Raw genomic sequence first — 25,107 nt, 5'->3', positions numbered from 1 at the left:
TTCCATGTCAGTGTTAGGCCTCATGCACACGACCGTTGTTTGGGTCCGCATCCGAGCCGCCGTTTTGGCAGTTCGGATGCGGACCCATTCACTTCAATGGGGCCGCAAAAGATGCGGACAGCACTCCGTGTGCTGTCCGCATCCGTAGCTCCGTTCCGCGGCCCCGCTAAAAAAATAGAACATGTCCTATTCTTGTCCGCGCTTTGCGGACAAGAATAGGTATTTATATTGCCGGCGCCCGTTCCATTACGCAAATTGCGGAAGGAAACACGGACGGCTTCCGTTTTTTGCGTATCCGCGGTTTGTGGACCGCAAAAAACGGAACGGTCGTGTGCATGAGGCCTTACCCAGTGTTTTACCATTTAGTATGTACGGGTGACTTGTATTATTCCTCTGTAGTATATACACAGTATACTGTCCTCTTCAGTGTTAATTACTTTACACAGTTTAGTGTCATCTGCTAAAATTGATACTTTACTATGCAAGCCTTCTACAAGATCATTAATAAATATATTGCAGAGAATAGGGCCCAATACTGACCCCTGAGGTACTCCACTAGTGACAGTGACCCAATCTGAGTATGTACCGTTAATAACCACCCTCTGTTTTCTATCACTCAGCCAGTTACTTACCCACATACAGACATTTTCTCCCAGTCCGAGCATTCTCATTTTATATACTAACCTTTCATGCGGTACAGTGTCAAATGCTTTGGAGAAGTCCAGATATACGACATCCATTGATTCGCCGCTGTCAAGTCTAGAACTTACCTCCTCATAGAAACTGATTAAATTAGTTTGGCATGACCGATCCCTCATGAAGCCATGCTGATATAGAGTTATTTGCTTATTTCCGTTGAGATGCTCTAATATAGCATCTCTTAGAAAACCCTCAAACAATTTACCCACGACAGATGTTAAACTTACCGGCCTATAGTTTCCGGGCTCTGTTTTTGGACCCTTTTTGAATATTGGCACCACATTTCCTATGCGCCAATCCTGTGGAACACTCCCTGTCAGTATAGAGTCCTTAAATATCAGAAATATGGGTCTGGCTATGATATTACTTAATTCTCTTAGGATACGGGGGTGTATGCCATCTGGTCCTGGCGATTTGTCTATTTTAATCTTTTTAAGACGCCGCTGTACTTCTTCCTGGGTCAGACAGGGCACTTTTAATGGGGAATTAACTTTTACATTCTGTATTTCATCTGACAGTTTATTTTCCTCAGTGAATACAGTGGAGAAAAAAAATATTTAATAGCTTTGCTTTCTCCTCGTCGCTCTCTGCAACTCCCCTCACTACTCTGTAGAGGGCCGACACCTTCAGATTGATACTTTTTTCCATTTATATAATTGAAGAACATTTTAGTGTTAGTTTTGCTCTCTTTGGCAATTAATCTCTCGGTCTCTAGTTTGGCTGCTTTTATTTGTTTTTTACATATTTTATTTTTTCCTTTCTTTTTGTCATTTATTGCTTTCTTTACAGTTCTATTTATTCACATTGTTTTTTCTTGTTCCTTGACCTTTTATTCCTATAAGGTATGTACCTCTCACAATTAGATTTTAGGATGCTTTTAAAAATATCCCATTTTGTGGCTGTATTTTTATTTTTGAAGACTTTGCCCCCAGTTAGTTAGGCCTATGGCCTCTTAGCTAAATTTAGCTTTTTTGAAGTTTGGTATTTTTGTTCCTCCCTGAAGAAACGCTCTTTTGAATGATAATTGGAAGGTTATCATCCAGCTATCATCCAGCTATGTCTCAGTTATTCCCACTATGTCATAGCTATCATCCAGCCGTGTCTCAGTTATTCCCACTGTCATAGCTATCATCCAGCAGTGTCTCAGTTATTCCCACTGTGTCATAGCCATCATCCAGCAGTGTCTCAGTTATTCCCACTGTGTCATAGCTATCATCCAGCTGTGTCTCAGTTATTCCCACTGTCATAGCTATCATCCAGCAGTGTCTCAGTTATTCCCACTATGTCATAGCTATCATCCAGCCATGTCTCAGTTATTCCCACTGTCATAGCTATCATCCAGCAGTGTCTCAGTTATTCCCACTATGTCATAGCAATCATCCAGCCATGTCTCAGTTATTCCCACTGTCATAGCTATCATCCAGCAGTGTCTCAGTTATTCCCACTGTCATAGCTATCATCCAGCCATGTCTCAGTTATTCCCACTATGTCATAGTCCTCCTCACACATCACTAATTCCAGTTCACCAGTTTTATTAGTCAGGCTTCTGGCATTAGTATACATACAATTAGGAGGTTTATGTACAAACCGGATTCCAAAAAAGTTGGGACACTATACAAATCGTGAATAAAAACTGAATGCAATGATGTGGAGGTGCCAACTTCTAATATTTTATTCAGAATAGAACATAAATCACGGAACAAAAGTTTAAACTGAGAAAATGTACCATTTTAAGGGAAAAATATGTTGAATCAGAATTTCATGGTGTCAACAAATCCCCAAAAAGTTGGGACAAGGCCATTTTCACCACTGTGTGGCATCTCCCCTTCTTCTTACAACACTCAACAGACGTCTGGGGACCGAGGAGACCAGTTTCTCAAGTTTAGAAATAGGAATGCTCTCCCATTCTTGTCTAATACAGGCCTCCAACTGTTCAATCGTCTTGGGCCTTCTTTGTTGCACCTTCCTCTTTATGATGCGCCAAATGTTCTCTATAGGTGACAGATCTGGACTGCAGACTGGCCATTTCAGTACCCGGATCCTTCTCCTACGCAGCCATGATGTTGTGAGTGATGCAGAATGTGGTCTGGCATTATCTTGTTGAAAAATGCAGGGTCTTCCCTGAAAGAGATGACGTCTGGATGGGAGCAGATGTTGTTCTAGAACCTGGATATATTTTTCTGCATTGATGGTGCCTTTCCAGACATGCAAGCTGCCCATGCCACACGCACTCATGCAACCCCATACCATCAGAGATGCAGGCTTCTGAACTGAGCGTGGATAACAACTTGGGTTGTCCTTGTCCTCTTTGGTCCGGATGACATGGCGTCCCAGATTTTCAAAAAGAACTTCGAATCGTGACTCGTCTGACCACAGAACAGTCTTCCATTTTGCCACACTCCATTTTAAATGATCCCTGGCCCAGTGAAAACGCCTGAGCTTGTGGATCTTGCTTAGAAATGTCTTCTTCTTTGCACTGTAGAGTTTCAGCTGGCAGCGGCGGATTGTGTTTACTGACAATGGTTTCTGGAAGTATTCCTGAGCCCATTCTGGGATTTCCTTTACAGTAGCATTCCTGTTTGTGGTGCAGTGTCGTTTAAGGGCCCGGAGATCACGGGCATCCAGTATGGTTTTACCGCCTTGACCCTTACGCACAGAGATTGTTCCAGATTCTCTGAATCTTCGGATGATGTTATGCACAGTTGATGATGATGGATGGAAAGTCTTTGCAATTTTTCGCTGGGTAACACCTTTCTGATATTGCTCCACTATCTTTCTGCGCAACATTGTGGGAATTGGTGATCCTCTACCCATCTTGGCTTCTGAGAGACACTGCCACTCTGAGAAGCTCTTTTTATACCCAATCATGTTGCCAATTGACCTAATTAGTGTTAATTGGTCTTCCAGCTCTTCGTTATGCTCAAATTTACTTTTTCCAGCCTCTTATTGCTACTTGTCCCAACTTTTTTGGGATTTGTTGACACCGTGAAAATTGGAATCAACGTATTTTTCCTTTAAAATGATACATTTACTCGGATTAAACATTTGATCTGTCATCTACGTTCTATTACAAATACAATATTGACATTTGCCATCTCCACATCATTGCATTCAGTTTTTATTCACAATTTGTTTAGTGTCCCAACTTTTTTGGAATCCGGTTTGTATATTTTTTACCCTACACTTTTCCGTCTGAGCTGTTCTAGTCCCTCCTTCCAGTCCTCCCCCAGTCCCGCTACCTCACCACCAGTCTCTATCTTCCCATCCTCTAACGTAATTACCCTCCCCCCAGTCCCTAGTTTAAACACTCCTCCAATTGTCAGATCCTATCAGATCTGTGGTGTCTGCTGATGAAGTGTAATGTTTAAGGCTAGAGATGAACGAAGTATTGAAAAATTCGATTCGGCTGCTTCACCAAATTACTTTGTCACGAAGTGCATTTCTTTGTAAGTAGTGGGTGCAATGATAGGGAGCAGCGATTGCCCCCCACCCGTCATTGTAGCCCTCAAGATGCCGCGTTCATAGCTGAGCGCAGCATCTGATAGCAATATTACAGTGTAAAATTAAAAAGGTAGGTTGGCTGTGAAATTTATGAGCTTGGAGTGAACTGATCCAAAATATACCTCCTTGTCAACCCGTAGATTACCGGTGCACCCCCCTTTCTTCCCATCTTACAGCCGTCTCAAACTTACATTGGAAAAAAGAAACTGCAGCAGCATCCCCCTCCTCCTTGTCTGATATGGCTATATATAGTGTTGAGCGAATCTAACGCCATGTAGTGGAATTCGATCCGAATTTGAAGGAAAATTCGATTCGCCATGAAGCCGAATTTCCTCTTCCTTCGTGGTAGAGAATTGATTTTCCCTGAATGGCAGTAAAAAAAAAAAACATACTTACCTCATCCATTTAATGGCGAAAAGCCGGCCGCCGCCATCTTAATTGAGGATCTAGCACGAAATCTTGTGCGGCCCATGATGACGTCATCGCGTTGGCGTGATGATGTCATACATCACCGTGCACAGGATTTCATGCGAGATCTGCAATCAAGATGGAGGCGGACGGGTCTTTGCAATCAAATGGATAAGGTAAGTATGATTTTTTAAAATTTTGTACCGTCATTCAGATAAAATTGATTCACTACCACGAAGCTAGATGAAATTCGGCTTCACTGTGAATCAAATTTTCCTTGAAATTTGGATTGAATTCCACTACGTGTAGTTCGATTTGCTTAACACTATATATAGCCATACCAGACAAGGAGGAGGGGGATGCTGCTGCAGTTCTTCTTGTCCAACGACGGCTGTAAGATGGGAAGAAAGGGGGGTGCACCGGCAATCTACGGGTTTAGAAGGAAGTACATTTTGGATGAGTTTACTCCAAGCTCATAAATTTCACAGCCAACATACCTTATAAAACTCCGCACTACGGTTTTAATACTTTAAGTTATTTCACCAGTGAAAATAGACGCGGTCATTCCAGGATGTTATTTATCCCCGTTCACAGAGTCAAGACAAAAGCGGAATGAAGACACCGTCCTCGTCCTGAAGCATGACCTCAAAAGCACTTCTTTCTGCTTTGTGGGACAAAACAAGACCATTACTCTGAAAGAAGCAACTGAACAGGTGCTGGATCCTATTCCTTTTTGCTTTCCCAAATGACTAAAATGTAACCTTTATTCAAATGTAGTAAAAAGATACCCCAAACTAAATAAAGTGATAACTTATAAAAGTTGTGTAAGAGGGAGAAAAATAATCATTTTCATACAGAGATGACTCCAGGAGGTAGTGGCCTGGTGGTTTCCCTGCAGCAAAGTCCAGATCCTTGTACAGGTGTTCAGGGGGCAGACTGGTCATAGACCCTACAAAGGAATTTCCTGGTGTGATGATATCCAGAGGGGGTCTTCTGAGCCCTCCCTGTCAGCGAGGTACCTATCAATCTCATGCTCTCAGCTTTAGATAATGCTTGGAGCATCAAGGACTTATGCATCTAGCCAACAGCCAAAAGTGCCCTCCTGAATTCAATTTTATCGCCATCCTCAGAATTGTGATAGGGCAGTATTTTATGTGTTTAGTTTTGCTGTGGCGGTATTTTATGCTGCACTACGGTATTGTGTTGTCCCTGCCTACTTCCGTTGTAGCGTGTTTGGGGGCCCTACTACTTGCGTTGCCCCGTCTTCTCTCAATTTGGACTCGCCTACAACAAGGGACCAATTTTCGGGTTTTTTCTATGGCCACTTTAAGTTTTCAGTCTTCGTCTGCAGGCAAAAAAACATAGGGACTGGCTGGATAATGCCCTTAGGCGATACGGATTATGTCCGGATGCGTTCAGTGAAACTCGCACCATTTTGCAAGCAAGTTCAATCAGTTTTGGTTTGATTGCGTTCAGTTTTTTATGCGTTTTGATGCGTTTTTCTACGCGCGTGATAAAAAACTGAAGGTTTATGAACATCTCTTAGCAACCATCAGTGAAAAATGCATCGCACCCGCACCTGCTTGCGGATGCGATGCATTTTTCACTGAAGCCCCATTCACTTCTATAGGGCCAGGGCTGCGTGAAAAACAGAATATAGAACATGCTGCGTTTTTCACACAACGCAGAACTGATGCGTGAAAAAAAAAATGCTCATGTACACAGACCTATTGAAATGAATGGGTCAGGATTCAGTGCGGGTACTATGCGTTAACGTCAGGCATTGCGCCCGCTCGGAAAACTCGCTCTTGTGAAAGGGGCCTTAGGAGTAGGCCAAAGCCAGATCTGTTGGTGGACACATTGGTTCCACACCCACTGCCGTAATGTGAATGAATTAACAGCTGTTTCTGCACATTCTGTCACTGATTGAGTAGTGTCAGACTGTGCAGGGACACCCCCCAACTAGTAACACCCCTCTGGACCTTCATTGCAAATTGTTAGCAATTCATTCATAAACGTCTACTAGGAATAATGGAGGAATGGCACAAGAATAGATGCTCCAGAACTGTTATTTCATGGGGATGCAAGCAGTTATGAAGAGCAGACATGTCAGGAGAGGTGAGAACTATATGAGAATAGATTATTAGGCTAGGGATCAGCAGTACGTTTCCCTACATGTTGTAGACAGTGGGAGCCGTAGAGGAGCAGTTGCCTATAGACTGACATTGTGTAATAATGGGTATGACTAAGGCACGTTGTCAGTGCTGCGGTTCCGTTATAGTTCATTCATTGGCCTCTATGAGAGAGAAGTCGGTCTGATGGAAAGGAAGTTGCATTGCGGTGGTCAAGTGCAGTAACCCTGGTGTGGGAGGCTTCTCGTGACCCTCTGTTGAGTCCTCAGATAACCCTGCTTCTGTGGTTTAATATATATTGTGAATACGGCTAACAAATAACCACAGGACGCCTTAGCAAAAATTGGAATGGTCCCGAACCCCACCATGAGCAGCTGAGTTCACATGTGCAACTTTGTTGTCCATTGCACCCACGACGAAGATTAGTTATAGAATATGGAAATGCCTAAGGGCCCATTCACACGTCCGCAAAATGGGTCCGCATCCGTTCCGCACTTTTGCGAAACAGGTGCGGACCTATTCATTTTCAATGGGGCCGGAATGTGCTGTCCGGATCAGCATTTGCGGACCCGCATTTCCAATCCGCAAAAAAAATAGAACATGTCCTATTCCTGTCCGCAATTGCGGACAAGAAAAGGCATTTTCTATGAGAGTGCCGGCGATGTGCGGTCTGCAAAATGCGGAACGCACATTGCCGATGTTTTGCGGATCACATATGGACGTGTGAATGGACCCTTACAGTAAATGTGTTGCACACGCTCGTATTAACCCTCTGTCTCCCTCCAGATGAGAAGAGGAGCGGAATTCCTGGAACAGAAGATAGTGGGGGACATCATCACAGAAGAGTGTGTGAGGGTGAGATACCATGGCTTGGATTTAGGGTTTTCCAGTTTTACATCAGTGAAGCTTAAAGGGGTCATCCCATGTGGAGAATTGATGGCATATCACTAGGATATGCCATTAATGTCTGGTCGGTGTGGTTCCAAACTCTGAGACCCGCTCACATCTCCAGAACTGGGCCCTGAAGTGAAGGCTGAAGTATGCGGTCCATGTGTCGACACTTTCCATTCACCAGTATGGGAACCGATGCGCTCAGTTATTTTCGGAAGTCTCATAGCAGTGGGTCGGAGAAGACACTGTGCATGCGTGGTGGTGCGCTCTCTAGGAATGGGTCCCAGACATTGATGGCATTGAGCTTGGCTATCCCAGCAGTCTCATAGAAGTGGAAGGAGCGGTGGCTGCGCTTGTGCAGTGCACTCTCCACTCATTGCTGTGGGACTTCCAAAAATACCCAAGGATGACGCTCGGTTATTTTTTGGGTTGCCATTGTAATAAATGTAGGACAACCACGCATGTGCGGTACACTCTCCTAAACTTTGGGTGCTCCGTTCTAGAGATAGGTGCAGGTCCCAGAGGTAGGACTGCACCTATTTGACATTGGTGGCATATCCAAGTTATATGCCACAAATCTTCAAGGTGACAACATCCAGAGGATCAGAAACCCATACAGATCTATATCCATACAGCTGAGAGTTTGCTACAATTGTATCCTGCCTAGACAATCCTCTGTGAGCTAAATCTCTCTCCCATCCAGGTAGTTGCTACAATGTATCAGTGTGGGTAAAATGTGTCAACCTAGAGGGCAGATTGTTTACTTCACTCAGAACTTCCTCGGCTGGATACAATTGTAACAAACTTTAAGCCGTAAGATATGATACGTCTTTGAAGGTGTTTCCATTCACTGACAGCAAAGATGTTGAACATGAACTGAAACACAAAGGGAGGCATTTATTATTTGTTTTACGGGTGTCCTAGTTATAATGATGCAGTGCAGTCATTAGTTCATTTTGGAGGTGAGACCCCCTATATCCATCCACTCGCTCCTGTAGTTGACGCAATGGTTATCTTTCTCTATAGATCTTCCAGTTGGATGAAAATCGTGAGTTCTACGCCTGCAATGTGGCTAAGTGTAAGTACGTGGCAGGGTGCAGTAGTTTATATATGTGGATATATGTTTATATATCTTCAGTCCTCAATTGTTTATACAAATAGAATTCCTTTTGATGACCTATAGCAGCAGGATCAGGTCTTCAGGCTACTTTCACACTTGAGTTTTGGGCGGATCCGTCATGGATCTGCAAAAAACGGATCCGTTGCAATAATACAACCGCATGCATCCGTCATGAACGGATCCGTTTGTATTATCTGTAACATAGCCAAGACAGATCAGTTTTCTATTGTGCCAGATTGTGTCAGAGAAAACGGATCCGTCCCCATTGACTTACATTGTGTGCCAGGACGGATCCGTTTGGCTCCGTTTCGTCAGGCGGACAGCAAAACGCTGCAGGCGGCCTCCAGAGCGGAAATGGAGACTGAACGGAGGTAAACTGATGCGTTCTGAGCGGATCCTTTTCCATTCAGAATGCGATAGGGCAAAACTGATCCGTTTTGGACGCTTGTGAGAGCCCTGAACGGATCTCACAAACGGAAAGCCAAAACTCCAGTGTGAAAGTAGCCACGGCTACACAGCGATTTTGGGCGTGACACATGCTGCGTGCCAAAGTATTGTAGTGTAGCAGGACAGGCATATACGGTAAATGAGTACCTCTCAATATTTGAATTGATGCCCGACTTGGTCCGAGAGGAAAATCCCAGAACATCATTTGCTATTATATTTCCACATCTATCAGAGCTTCCTAGTCATATTACAATCAGCTCATTGTGAGGTCTGGTTCCTCTAAAATGTAAAATGTTCCTGTTGCTCGAGGGAACAATGTGAAATATCTGCTTCACTCTTACATTGTAACCATTACTGGCCCGGAACCTTTCACAAAAGGGGAAGCCAATAGAGCAGGCAAAACAGCCGGGATCATGCAGGGAAATGCACGAAAAAGTGGAGTAAAAAAGTGTTTTATTCTATTATTATTATTTATGCGGTTTTATTCATTTATATTACATATTTTATTATGTTATTGTTTTTATTATTATGTTTTTATTTATTTTTTGAATTATTATTATTATATATTACGAATTTTATTATGTTTTATTGTTATTGTTTTTATTTGTTTTATTACATTAATAGTATTACTATTTGTGTTATTATTTTTTTATTGTGTGCTTTTTGTTATGAATATAATTTATTACATGTTTTATTATGTTAAGTTTTTATTATTTACTAATGTTATATTTTTAATATTTATTATCTTTTTATTTGTGTTTTATTATATAAATAGTATTATTATTTGTGTTTTTTTATTATTATTATTATTATTATTATTATTATTATTATGTCTTTTACCTATTTTTTCCACTGCCTAACTTGTCTAGCCCGTTGTATCAAATTTATCATTCCACCATTTTGATAAAATTTAGGCATTTTGGGACATCTAATCAAATGTTTAATTTTACAATCTCCTTCAGTAAGTGCAAGCTGTCAAACCCATCAGCTTATCACCTCCACAGAGCAGGTTGTGGGCATACATACCATAGCCGGGCAGTGATTTCTAACCTCCGGCACTCCAGCTGTTGTGAAACTACAACTCCCAGCATGCTCCATTCATTTCTGTGGAGTTCTGAGAACAGCCAAGCAAGCGTGCATCGTTGGAGTTGTAGGTTTACCACAGCCGGAGGATAGCCATCACAGCCCTAGAGGCAGACCATTCTCCTACAAGATGAGGGGCCCGAGGTTGTTCACGTGACGTCCCCTTTACTATTAGGTGGTATGAACCTGTGCTGGACTCCCCTTAGCAAACAAAAGGCTGAGGAACTGGCTTAAGCAGGGAAGCGTTCCTTCCTGGCAATCGGCTGCTCGCTAGCGGAGGAGATCTTCTCCCCAGTATGGGGATGAGCGATTGCTAATGCCGTCGCTCGTCCCTATACTGAATGATTGTTTGCCGGCAGCAGAGTGCCAATTACACGGCATGATCTGCCGCCGGCAAACTAAGATTTTTAAACATATTGACAGACTCCAAATACCAAGAAAGACTCCATTAGTTTGCTCGTTCATCGGGTAATCGGCGGCAGTATTACACGGCCAGATCATCGCTAACGAGCGCTCATATGAACACTTGGTAGCGATGATCTTAGCGTTATCTGTAGGTGTAATAGGACCTTCTGCGTCATAAAAAGGGCATGTAGGGAAAAACAAGCACTGGGCCTTACTGTCCTGGATGGCACAATCCTGCACCATAAGGGTCCATTCACACGTCCGCAAAATGGGTCCGCATCCGTTCCGCCATTGTGCGGACCCATTCATTTTCAATGGGGCCGGAATGTGCTGTCCGCATCCGCAAAAAAAAAATAGAACATGTCCTATTCTTGTCCGCAATTGCGGACAAGAAAAGGCATTTTCTATGAGAGTGCCGGCGATGTGCGGTCCGCACATTGCCGGTGTCTGTGTTTTGCGGATTTGCAAAACACATACGGACGTGTGAATGGACCCTAATAGGGGGCACCTATTTAGATCTTTGCTATGGGGTCCCTTCTTCTTTATGTCCACCACTGCAGAGAAGCCATATTTTGGGCTCCCTGAGGCACCAAGATCCTGGTGTAACTGCTCTCTCACATAGCTACATCTCTTCTATCAGAGCTGGGGCTCCAAAAAGCACAGGAAAGTATGGCCCCATAGTGTAAGCTTCTGTCTGGGCATAGGTGCTATATGTACCCCATAAAGGCCAGGTAGAAGTACTATGTGATCCCGGGCTATAGGTGGGACACAGTAATGTCACTATCAGCGATGTAGTCAATAAAATCACAAAGTCTCATGCCTCCATTTCCTGGTAGAGTATCATTTCTTGGAATCGTTTACATTTTTCTCTTTCACTTTTGCTATCTGGTTCTTTGCCTACAATGCCATGAAAGGATTTCGCCTACACCCTACATGAATAAATTAAAGGGGGTTTCCAATTTCTACAAGAGCTTCTATGACGCCATAACCTTTCTGGACACTATCCTATGAAAACCCAATCCCTCTCATTTATAACATGAGCACCCAATTGTACTATCCATGGAGCTGGCCTCTAAACAGTGGCGGCCAGGAAGGAAGATGGAGGATTTACCCGCTGACCTGGAGGCGTCCTGTCCTGTGCAGATACATGAGCTGCTGTATCTGCGCATGCGCTGAATGATTTCAGGAGTGATTGCCTCCAGGGTAGGGGTCATTTGGATAAATCAGCGGCTGAGCCTCCACCAACCTGACATAGATGACCTATCCAGGAGAAACGCTGGAATATAAAAGATAAATATAAAGATCAGCTGCGCTGGGGGAGATTTACGGAGCTAAAAGCGCCAGAACTGTGGCTCCATTGTGCATTATATTTATGATGTATTAGACATTTTTTTGGGGCCCTGGATGGGTGTGGCTTAGAGGAAAGGGTTGTGGTTTTCCAAGGGGCATGGATGCATTACACCGGATTAGTAAATATGCCATATTGTTTTGCGACTACTTGTCATACATTTTGCGCATTTAATCATTTTTACGTGTTTTGCTGTTTCTTCAGATATAAGGTCCAGATGGAATTGGTCCCGGGTGTTGTGCCTCTTGGCCATCGCTTGTGTGCTGCTGGTTTTACTCCTAAAGAATGAGAATCTCATAAGTAAGTTTTACGTCACAGTATTGTGCTATATATATATGCCTCCCCAATGTTTGGGTGTATATGCCCATTGTAATGGCGTCCTAAAAGGTTTAAATGACTTAGAGGGGTTGTCTTACTGAGAAAAAAAACGTTCATATGCCTAGTTAGGGAATATTGATATTATTGACGGCGGTCCCGCGCTCAGTACCACCCTCTCTAAAGAAGTGGCTCCTATTCTGATCAGCCATTCATTTGAATGTCTTGGCTTCCCCCAGCAAAATCAGCTGTTTGTTGGGGACGCCAGGAGCAGGATCACATCCTTTAAAGGGGGTTATCTCCCCCTCTAAGAAAGATTGCCTCGCTTACTACCGGACTTGGCCCAACATGGAATCACAGGGTCTCGCATTCACCGTGTAATACTGCATTTCTCCTGTAGTGGCCGCTGTAGGGAAAATGTGTTGCCAGCTACAACCTCCCAGATGAGATCAGCAGATTGCTGGAGTCAATTGAGCTTTTTTTTTTTTTTTATTCATTTGTTTTTTGTCTTGCAGAGTGGTTAAAGGCGATGACCGCAGAAAAATCTCCCCGTAAGTACTACTTATAAGGCTATAATTACCGTCATCCTCATAAATTGATAACTAATACATTCCTTAATGAGTTCCCAGCATCATTAATTGTAGTTTCCTGGAATACAGTGCCTGGCTAGTGCACAGGTCTAATCTTGTTATGGTAGATGCCTACAAGCCCGGAACTGTATTAGTATGCTTATCCATAAACAGCAATACCATCATGGTATGCATCAAGAGGTCATGTTGGATCGTCCTAGCCTGGGTAGGTCTTCCATTCATGTTAGAATGGGTCCCATACCACTCACTTTGACCACTATGAGCACCATAACTGGAACTCACCGTTGTTGTCACCCTACATTTCAGACAACATTCGACTTGCAGCATCTACATTGTATTATGTGATACAGCCGTTTGAGTCTCCCTTCTGGAGGACCATCTAGTTCTGGAGTCCTGTTGGGATGGTGGTGTCACCCAAGACATAGAATGGCTTCCTATTCGTTGGTTAGAGAGTTCTTCTGGAGTGGTGGGCTAGATAATGTCAAGGGCTTGCAATAGACTACATCCCAATGTATTTTTTGTGTGTCACATCACAGTGGGTTTCCTCAAGGATAAAAAGCAGCAGCTTCTCAAGGAACATTGCTGTCTTATGCGTATCTTTGGAGTAGGAGCCTTTGAATGTAAGTCCCATCTCTGTATATGACGTCAATGACCAATATCCAATTTTTTTTTTTTCTCAGGTGAAATCTTCAATAATCGTTCAGTCTTAATTCTCTATTCTCCTGATGACGAAGAATATGAAGTCCTGGTGAGAATATTTGCCTCTTCTTTGAAGGATCTCCAGTTGGATGTCGTCTTGGACCAGTGGCATCGTATTGATATGAGTAAAATTGGTCCCCTGCCTTGGTACCACAAGCAAAAATCTAAAGTTTTGGAGAAAAATGGCTTGATCATCCTCCTTTTCTCTGAAGGAGCCAGAAAGAGGTACATTGCATATCAGGCACAGGACGCAACGCAACACAGGGACCCGGATCCTTACCAGTCATTTGGAGCTGTGCTAAACTGTGTACAGTCTGATTTTTGCAACCAGAAGGCCAAAGGGCGCTATCTTGTTGCCACTTTCAGTCCCTCCTGTCCGGATGTTGTCCCAGAACCATTCACATCAGTCCCCATCTATGAGTTACCATTACGTCTTGAAAAGTTATTAAAGGAAATTGCAGGAGTCAATGTCAAAAAACTTGGCCGTAAGCAAGCAAAGAGACTTTCCAACACAATCCGGGAGAGACTGTCCGGCAAGGACAAACCAAAACTGACAGGAAGTGTCGCGGTGGAATTACAGCCTTTAGTGCAAAGTCCAAGTAAAGTTTCATAAAAACATGGTGGAGGATACAAGTACACATAAGCTGAAGGACAAACTTGACTCGGAAGCGAGTGAACAACAGTGTTCAATTAAAGGGCGGAAGGACCCGGGACGTTGCCCAGAAGTCCTCACCGCTCCTCTTGATGAGTCAGGAATGGTACGAGACTGGCGCTGCGTTCAGCAATTTCTCAATTTGTTTCTATGAAACGTGACTGCAGTTTTCGCTGTTGTCTGTATATGTATTTTTGTTGTAATTATTTCTTAATTTGTGAATCTCACCTGGGAATTCAAGAAAATTATCGTCATGATAATGAGAAAATAATGAAGGAAATAAAACCTTATTTTTGTTATTGTAGCTGTCCCGTGTAGGCATTAAACTAAATGCATTACAGTGCAGTTAAAAAGACTCCCAGCAACCGCCACTGCGCAGGAAGCATTATATGCAGCGCATGCGCGAGATGTGGACCAAACCTGACGTGGTGTAGCAAATTCAGTTCCATCAAATTCAGGCTGTCCCATAAGTGGGCATTTACAGTAAGTTTGGGGGCGTTCCTGTGCAGGGCCTACAAACCCCAAATTTACCAGCCTAGATGGGCATGTTTAGGGCTCAGTCTGAAGGACTCCTACGCATCTTGACCCCACCCAGTGGACACTGTAAACAGGGACAACACGTTAAACCTTTTTTTTTTCCTAAGGTAAGGGTCATCACACAGGGCGTCTCCTTGAGGACAAAAGGATCAAGCATGTTGAAATGGGAGATCCCCATACACATTAGATGGTTGGCCGATTCTGATGAAATCAGAGGGTTCGTCCGACATACATGTAATATACTCTATGGGGTGTGGTGGGATGATCTGCCCATTTTTCATACTCTCTCAGGCCTCTTGCACACGAACATATTTTCTTTCCGTGTCTTTTTTTTGTGGACCGTATGCGGAACCATTCACTTCAATGGGTCTGCAAAGAAATTGGAAATTACTCCGTGTGCATTCTGTTTCCGTATGTCTGTATTTTCATTCCACAAAAAAATAGAACATGTCCTATTATTGTCAGCATTACGGACAAGGATAGGACTGTTTTGCAGTCGTGTGCAAGAGGCCTCACCCTGTAGTGCATTGCCCATATCCTTAATGGTCATACGTCTGCAATGAGCTGGACTGGGGTATGCACTCTGACGCCAAATTATGCAATGGCTGGGTCAGGTGTAGGTGCTAGTCTATAGTTTTGTTCGTGACGCCAATTGCAGTGTGCGCAGGGTACTGTCACAGGGCCCTCCAAGGTGTTATAACTCACGCCCCAGGTTAGGAATGCCAGAGTGGTGTAATATCTCCATATGGTGGTGATAATGGTGTCAACGGTGTCTCCTACCTGGGTACGGCTGGACTCCTGGATCCTGGCTCACTTGCAATAAATTAAGTGTAGTGCTAGTAGGAATAATAGAGGAATTTGCAGCAGAAATTGATGTCCAGACCATTAGGTGAAGTTCAAACTTGTCTTTACTGATTGTAACTTTCATCCAAGCAAGATACAGATTTAGTCTTAGGTCCCAGCAGGTATTGGCAATGGTTGGCAGGAATTTATCTTCTGCTCTCTCATGTACCTGGAGCTTGCAGGAAAGGACGTCTGCTTGTTAGCTCTATACTGTGGCAGGAATTTGGCTTCTGCACTCTCTATCTTCTGTCTGGGGACTGACTAGCTGAGGTGGAATATGGCTTCTCCTGGGTCTCTGGACTTTACTCACATTTATCTTCTCAGGGTATGCTTTCTTCCTGGAACTGGAGTTGTCTGCTTGCTTCATCCAGCCGAGGCTGCAGGGCTCAGGCCCCAGGCTGGGGATGATGATCAATGTCTCAGCCGAGACAAGATCCTGGTTTGGTTCCCTATCTCTGGGAGCTCCTAACATGCACACCCTACTCCTAGCAGGGGGTGGGCTACACTCCTCACTAACTTCCTTCTCTCCCATGCTGCAGGATATGGGCACAACCCACTCTGCTCACAGAGGGGGGAGCTAAGCTGGAACTAACTATTCCAGCTTAGATGTACTAAACTGAACTTAAAGGGGTATTCCCATCACAATGATCACTGTAAGGGTCCATTCACATGTCCGTTGTTTCTTTCCTGATCTGTTCCGTTTTTTGCGGAACAGATCTGGACCCATTCATTTTCAATGGGTCCTGAAAAAAAACGGACAGCTCAATGTCTGATTTTTTTTCAGGACCTATTGAAAATGAATGGGTCCAGATCTGTTCCGCAAAAAACGGAACAGATCAGGAAAGAAACAACGGACGTGTGAATGGACCCTTAAATCTGTTAATGATTTGACAGTGATCATTTTTGTAAATACATTTTATTACCCAATTCCCACCCTTTTTGAGAAAATAAGTCCCCTCTTACCTGATTGTTGTCTTTCGTCTCCCCTGGTTACGGCCACCTCTCGCCTGTCGACTCCCGTGGCCGCGCTTGCACAGAAGACTGAAGATTTTCTCCCGGCCGCGCACGCAGCCATGATCACTTCTTCCTGGCCAGTATAGTACAGAGCCGCAAACGCGCACGCTGGCTCTGTACTATACAGGCCACCATGGCGCATGTGCGGCGGCGTGCGCGTTGAAGACAGCGCGCAGCCCAGCCGGGAGAAGACATCAATCAAGCTGACTGAGCCCCCCCAGCCAAATCCAGGAAGTGAACGTCGCGCTTGCCGCAGGTAAGTATAAAACTGTTGATGGGAATACCCCTTTAAATCCTTGCTAACACATTGCTGCCACCTGCTGGTGAACATGGAAATGACAGCAATATACATTTAACATGGTTTATACACATCTGTGAACGATATAATGTAAAATTACATCAGATGACAAGGTTAATGCTCTTAGGAGATTGTAGCGGGTAGAAGAGTTTCGTAACACAACTCTGGGGGTTACACGTCCACCATCCTGGGCTGGGACTAATGGAATGCAAAGTTGGTCCTTGTGTGTGGCCACCTCTACAGGGGGCAGAAGGAAGCAGAGGTATATCAAGTAAACATGGGGTCCCATAGCAGAACTTGAAAAGGGGCCCAACCTCGTAATGAGTACTATAAGCAGCAAGATTGCTCAAGAAATGTAAAGGCTATTATTATTAACATGGTCATCGTTATGTCATATTCCCCACGTCTTTGGACTCTATATACTACTTTCCACCACCTACGAAGATCCAACTGATCAAGTGATTGCCACTCGCTACAGAGACCTCGATCGATCGCCAGGGGTGGGCTGCAGCAGCGGCCACTACTGGACAAATGTAATATTACATGGTTACCCTTTCAAAAAATGGCTGACTGTGTAATACACGAAGAGACACTGTAGAAGGGAGGTTTTTAGCAGCGTATTCCCCTTCATGATGCCCATTTGCTCTCCTAGGTCAGGAGCTGGCACTGTAGATGCAGGGCATGTCTGCTGCCTTAGGAAAGTACAGGTCACCCTGTAGAGGTAGTGTCCAATACTGAGCACAAGGCACCATGGAAATGAGACCTAATCTACATTACGGCCATGTAAATATTGAATGCAAACCATCAGCGCCAGGATAAGTTAATGAGCCCAGCCCTGTGTGTTCTCACAAGATTAGATGTGAAGCTGCTCTTATCGGAACGTCACAACCCGATGCAAGGATAACCTCAGGGTCCGGTTTCCTCGAGGTCACGGATTGTATGAAACCTGACGGGGACGGTATGGGGACTGCCAGGGGCATCTTCTGGAGCCTCGGGCCTGACTAGTGCAGTATCCAATTGAGGTCATTCATGTCCATATTATGTGGGAAAAAATTGTAATAAGGGCCCATTTACACGACCCTATATATGAGTCCGCAACCACCCATTCATCTCATTGTCCGCATCTATGCTTCCGTTCCCCGGCCCCACAAAAAAGATGGAACCTGTCATATTATTGTCCGCTATTTTTCTCATAGGGCTGGCCGTTCCGTAAAATGCGGAATGCACACGGCTGGTATCCGTGTTTTGCGGATCCACAATTTGCAGACCGTAAATACAGATATGGTCGTCTGAATTAGTCCTCATTGATTTTATACCGTCCCAGTCATGCACCATTTACAGACAGGACATCCGCTTGGACCAGTATTGATCGCTGCAGTCACGTGATGTGCCGCCACATGGACGCCATGTTATTACATCCGCTTTTTAAGCGAGCAAGGATCAGTAAGCTAAACGTATTTAAAGATTACCTGCCAACAGTCCTGCTTTTCACAGGACGGTCCCACGACCAAACCAGAATTATGCCAATTTGTGTTAAAAGGGGCGTTTCTCTGTGTAACCAAGCATTCCTTTTAATCTATATGCAGATGAGCGGTTAAGTGCACTGAGGGCGGGCCCAAGCCAATCAGTGCACCCTTGCTCCTCCTGCTCCCTCTGCCGGCCCCTCCCTCTCCTTGTTTGACAGGGTCAGGTTTCTTCATAGTCATCTCGCCTAGCCCTGTCAATCAAGAAGGAGAGGGAAGGGCTATCAGAAAGCAGGAGGAGCAAAGGTGCACACAGTGACTTGGGCCCGCCCTCAGTGCACCTAACTGCCCATGTGCATATAGATGAAATGGAACGCTAAGTGAAAGGTATCATTACATTCGGCTGCGCTAGCCCTACAAGCCTTTGTACCTGGCTTCACAATGAATTTCGTGGGGATGCACTCCCTTTAACCGCCTCAGGACCGAATAAACGCAGGATCGCGTTCCGGAGGCGGCAGACCTGCGCAGAGTCACGCATATACGCGTCATCTCGCGATGGCCGAGATTTCCTGTCAACGCGCGCGCGCTCACAGGATCGGAAGGTAAGCGAGTGGATCTCCAGCCTGCCAGCGGCGATCGTTCGCTGGCAGGCTGGAGATGTGATTTTTTTAACCCCTAACAGGTATATTAGACGCTGTTTTGATAACAGCGTCTAATATACCTGCTACCTGGTCCTCTGGTGGTCCCCTTTGTTTGGATCGACCACCAGAGGACACAGGTAGCTCAGTAATATGTTGCACCAAGCACCACTACACTACACCCCCGCCCCCGTCACTTATTAACCCCTTATTCACCCTTGATCACCCCATATAGACTCCCTGATCACCCCCCTGTCATTGATTACCCCCCTGTCATTGATCACCCCCCTGTAAAGCTCCATTCAGACGTCCGCATGATTTTTACGGATCCACTGATAGATGGATCGGATCCGCAAAACGCATACGGACGTCTGAATGGAGCCTTACAGGGGCGTGATCAATGACGGTGGTGATCACCCCATATAGACTCCCTGATCACCCCCCTGTCATTGATCACCCCCCTGTCATTGATCACGCCCCTGTAAGGCTGCATTCAGATGTCCGTATGATTTTTACGGATCCACTGATACATGGATCGGATCCGCAAAACACGTACGGACATCTGAATGGAGCCTTACAGGGGAGTGATCAATGACGGAGGTGATCACCCCATATAGACTCCCTGATCACCCCCCTGTCATTGATCACCCCCCTGTCATTGATCACCCCCCTGTAAGGCTGCATTCAGATGTCCGTATGATTTTTACGGATCCACTGATACATGGATCGGATCCGCAAAACACGTACGGACATCTGAATGGAGCCTTACAGGGGGGTGATCACCCCATATAGACTCCCTGATCACCCCCCTGTCATTGATCACCCCCTTGTCATTGATCACCCCCATGTCAGGCTGCATTCAGACGTCCGTATGATTTTTACGCATCCACTGATGCATGGATCGGATCCGCAAAACACATACGGACATCTGAATGGAGCCTTATAGGGGGGTGATCAATGACAGGGGGGTGATCACCCCATATAGACTCCCTGATCACCCCCCTGTCATTGATCACCCCCCTGTCATTGATCACCCCCCTGTCATTGATCACCCCCCTGTAAGGCTCCATTCAGATATTTTTTTGGCCCAAGTTAGCGGAAATTATTATTTTTTTTCTTACAAAGTCTCATATTCCACTAACTTGTGTCAAAAAATAAAATCTCACATGAACTCACCATACCCCTCACGGAATCCAAATGCGTAAAATTTTTTAGAGATTTATATTCCAGACTTCTTCTCACGCTTTAGGGCCCCTAGAATGCCAGGGCAGTATAAATACCCCACATGTGACCCCATTTCGGAAAGAAGACACCCCAAGGTATTCCGTGAGGGGAATATTGAGTCCATGAAAGATTGAAATTTTTGTCCCAAGTTAGCGGAAAGGGAGACTTTGTGAGGAAAAATAAATAAATATCAATTTCCGCTAACTTGTGCCAAAAAAAAAAAAAATTCTATGAACTCGCCATGCCCCTCATTGAATACCTTGGGGTGTCTTCTTTCCAAAATGGGGTCACATGTGGGGTATTTATACTGCCCTGGCATTCTAGGGGCCCTAAAGCGTGAGAAGAAGTCTAGGATCCAAATGTCTAAAAATGCCCTCATAAAATGAATGTGGGCCCCTTTGCGCATCTAGGCTGCAAAAAAGTGTCACACATGTGGTATCGCCGTACTCAGGAGAAGTTGGGCAATGTGTTTTGGGGTGTCATTTTACATATACCCATGCTGGGTGAGATAAATATCTTGGTCAAATGCCAACTTTGTATAACAAATGGGAAAAGTTGTCTTTGCCGAGATATTTCTCTCACCCAGCATGAGTATATGTAAAAAGACACCCCAAAACACATTGCCCAACTTCTCCTGAATACGGAGATACCACATGTGTGACACCTTTTTGCAGCCTAGGTGGGCAAAGGGGCCCACATTCTAAAGAGCACCTTTAGGATTTCACAGGTCATTTACCTACTTACCCCACATTAGGGCCCCTGGAAAATGCCAGGGCAGTATAACTACCCCACAAGTGACCCCATTTTGGAAAGAAGACACCCCAAGGTATTCCGTGAGGGGCATGGCGAGTTCCTAGAATTTTATATTTTTTGTCACAAGTTAGCGGAAAATTATGATTTTTTTTTTTTCCTTACAAAGTCTCATATTCCACTAACTTGTGACAAAAAATAAAAACTTCCATGAACTCACTATGCCCATCACGAAATACCTTGGGGTGTCTTCTTTCCAAAATGGGGTCACTTGTGGGGTAGTTATACTGCCCTGGCATTTTAGGGGCCGAATGCGTGAGAAGTGGTTTGAAATCAAAATCTGTAAAAAAATGGCCGGTGAAATCCGAAAGGTGCTCTTTGGAATATGGGCCCCTTTGCCCACCTAGGCTGCAAAAAAAGTGTCACACATCTGGTATCGCTGTACTCAGGAGAAGTTGGGCAATGTGTTTTGGGGTGTCATTTTACATATACCCATGCTGGGTGAGAGAAATATCTTGGCAAAAGACAACTTTTCCCATTTTTTTATACAAAGTTGGCGTTTGACCAAGATATTTATCTCACCCAGCATGGGTATATGTAAAATGACACCCCAAAACACATTGCCCAACTTCTCCTGAATACGGCGATACCAGATGTGTGACACTTTTTTGCAGCTTAGATGGGCAAAGGGGCCCACATTACAAAGAGCACCTTTAGGATTTCACAGGTCATTTACCTACAAACCACACATTAGGGCCCCTGGAAAATGCCAGGGAAGTATAACTACCCCACAAGTGACCCCATTTTGGAAAGAAGACACCCCAAGGTATTCTGTGAGGGGCATGGCGAGTTCCTAGAATTTTATATTTTTTGTCACAAGTTAGCGGAAAATGATGATTTTTTTTTCTGATTTTTTTTTTTCCTTACAAAGTCTCATATTCAACTAACTTGTGACAAAAAATAAAAACTTCCATGAACTCACTATGCCCATCACGAAATACCTTGGGGTGTCTTCTTTCCAAAATGGGGTCACTTGTGGGGTAGTTATACTGCCCTGGCATTCTAGGGGCCCAAATGTGTGGTAAGAAGTTTGAAATCAAAATGTGTAAAAAATGACCGGTGAAATCCGAAAGGTGCTCTTTGGAATATGGGCCCCTTTGCCCACCTACGCTGCAAAAAAGTGTCACACATGTGGTATCTCCGTACTCAGGAGAAGTTGGGGAATGTGTTTTGGGGTGTCATTTTACATATACCCATGCTGGGTGAGAGAAATATCTTGGCAAAAGACAACTTTTAACATTTTTTTATACAAAGTTGGCATTTGACCAAGATATTTATCTCACCCAGCATGGGTATATGTAAAATGACACCCCAAAACACATTGCCCAACTTCTCCTGAGTACGGCGATACCACATGTGTGGCACTTTTTTGCAGCCTAGGTGGGCAAAGGGGCCCACATTCCAAAGAGCACCTTTCGGATTTCACCGATCATTTTTTTACACATTTTGATTTCAAACTACTTACCACACATTTGGGCCCCTAGAATGCCAGGGCAGTATAACTACCCCACAAGTGACCCCATTTTGGAAAGAAGACACCCCAAGGTATTTGCTGATGGGCATAGTGAGTTCATAGAAGTTTTTATTTTTTGTCACAAGTTAGTGGAATATGAGACTTTGTAAGAAAAAAAAAAAAAAAATCATCATTTTCCACTAATTTGTGACAAAAAATAAAAAGTTCTATGAACTCACTATGCCCATCAGCGAATACCTTAGGGTGTCTACTTTCCGAAATGGGGTCATTTGTGGGGTGTTTGTACTGTCTGGGCATTGTAGAACCTCAGAAAACATGACAGGTGCTCAGAAAGTCAGAGCTGCTTCAAAAAGCGGAAATTCACATTTTTGTACCATAGTTTGTAAACGCTATAACTTTTACCAAAACCATTTTTTTTTTACCCAAACTATTTTTTTGAGCACCTGTCATGTTTTTGAGAAAAATTTATATATGGATGTCGTTTTTTTTGCAAAATTTTACAACTGAAAGTGAAAAATGTCATTTTTTTGCAAAAAAATCGTTAAATTTCGATTAATAACAAAAAAAGTAAAAATGTCAGCAGCAATGAAATACCACCAAATGAAAGCTCTATTAGTGAGAAGAAAAGGAGGTAAAATTCATTTGGGGGGTAAGTTGCATGACCGAGCAATAAACGGTGAAAGTAGGGTAGGTCAGAAGTGTAAAAAGTGGCCTGGTCTTTCAGGGTCTTTAAGGGTGTTTAAGCTATAGGGGCTGAGGTGGTTAAACAAACAATGTTATCTGGGAATTACTCAAATGGCAATTCCTCAGACTGTTTCTACCTGGGACCGAATTGACCTATTATAACATGCAGTATTTTGTAAAACACGACTGTACGAGCAGAGTGTAAAGCGCCAGAAAATATGCACCTGAAGCCTCCTGAGATACAAATCCGCTAACGATATGAAGACTCCATGACTCCCCCTTATTTTGGAAATGCTCCTGCTAGTACATAGATCCTGATGATAGGTGTCCATTGAGCAATTGCCTAACATGTACAGTACAGACCAAAAGTTTGGACACACCTTCTCATTCAAAGAGTTTTCTTTATTTTCATGACTATGAAGGCATCAAAACTATGAATTAACACATGTGGAATTATATACATAACAAACAAGTGTGAAACAACTGAAAATATGTCATATTCTAGGTTCTTCAAAGTAGCCACCTTTTGCTTTGATTACTGCTTTGCACACTCTTGGCATTCTCTTGATGAGCTTCAAGAGGTAGTCCCCTGAAATGGTCTTTCAACAGTCTTGAAGGAGTTCCCAGAGATGCTGAGCACCTGTTGGCCCTTTTGCCTTCACTCTGCGGTCCAGCTCACCCCAAACCATCTCCATTGGGTTCAGGTCCGGTGACTGTGGAGGCCAGGTCATCTGGCGCAGAACCCCATCACTCTCCTTCATGGTCAAATAGCCCTTACTTTCAAAGTTTTCCCAATTTTTCGGCTGACTGACTGACCTTCATTTCTTAAAGTAATGATGGCCACTCGTTTTTCTTTACTTAGCTGCTTTTTTCTTGCCATAATACAAATTCTAACAGTCTATTCAGTAGGACTATCAGCTGTGTATCCACCTGACTTCTCCTCAACGCAACTGATGTTCCCAACCCCATTTATAAGGCAAGAAATCCCACTTATTAAACCTGACAGGGCACACCTGTGAAGTGAAAACCATTTCAGGGGACTACCTCTTGAAGCTCATCAAGAAAATGCCAAGAGTGTGCAAAGCAGTAATCAAAGCAAAAGGTGGCTACTTTGAAGAACCTAGAATATGACATATTTTCAGTTGTTTCACACTTGTTTGTTATGTATATAATTCCACATGTGTTAATTCATAGTTTTGATGCCTTCATAGTCATGAAAATAAAGAAAACTCTTTGAATGAGAAGGTGTGTCCAAACTTTTGGTCTGTACTGTAAGTCAGACTGATCAAAGGTCGCCTAGGCCAGGTAACGATCACGTGAGGAGACCAAGCCGGCAATTCTTCTAAACTTTGACCCCAATCACAACCATAAGTCACTGATAACAGGGACGAGGACGTGACCGAGGAAGAAATCGTATATCAACCCTTTCATCTACATGTGATCCAGGTGATAACTATACGCTGCGTTCATACCTCGGAATAACCGTCTTTGTGGCCAGAATTACGGAAACAGCAAAGCACAGCCCCCTCGGCTGATCCCATTACTCTGGTCACCCTGGCATCCACAGAAGATGGCGGAGATGGGAATATCCCTCTAAAAACATAAAAAAGACATGGAGGAAATCATACTAGCAACCAATTTAGGCTCCTACTGTCCGCCCTTACATGTCATCATCAACCATGCAGGACCTATATATATATATATATATATATATATATATATACACAGGGAGTGCAGAATTATTAGGCAAGTTGTATTTTTGAGGATTAATTTTATTATTGAACAACAACCATGTTCTCAATGAACCCAAAAAACTCATTAATATCAAAGCT

The 25,107-nt window shown here is 43.9% G+C and overlaps 1 protein-coding gene across 1 annotated transcript in view; it reads left to right on the top strand.

Annotated features, from left to right (window-relative positions):
• IL17RC (interleukin 17 receptor C) overlaps positions 1-14,560 on the top strand; it is a 46,705-nt gene extending 32,145 nt beyond the window's left edge. Inside the window, exons 14-19 of the mRNA XM_040408027.1 lie at positions 5,203-5,321; positions 7,527-7,595; positions 8,658-8,709; positions 12,239-12,334; positions 12,865-12,900; positions 13,620-14,560. Of these exons, the coding sequence (XP_040263961.1) occupies positions 5,203-5,321; positions 7,527-7,595; positions 8,658-8,709; positions 12,239-12,334; positions 12,865-12,900; positions 13,620-14,251 (1,004 nt within the window). The 3' untranslated portion in view covers positions 14,252-14,560. The remainder of the gene's footprint in view (positions 1-5,202; positions 5,322-7,526; positions 7,596-8,657; positions 8,710-12,238; positions 12,335-12,864; positions 12,901-13,619) is intronic.
• The last annotated feature ends 10,547 nt before the right edge of the window (positions 14,561-25,107 follow it).

The sequence above is a fragment of the Bufo bufo genome, chromosome 9 (assembly GCF_905171765.1).
Source record: "Bufo bufo chromosome 9, aBufBuf1.1, whole genome shotgun sequence".
Lineage (NCBI taxonomy): Eukaryota > Metazoa > Chordata > Amphibia > Anura > Bufonidae > Bufo > Bufo bufo.
The sequence above is the reverse complement of the archived record's forward strand: the minus strand, read 5'-3'. Positions and strand labels throughout refer to the sequence as shown.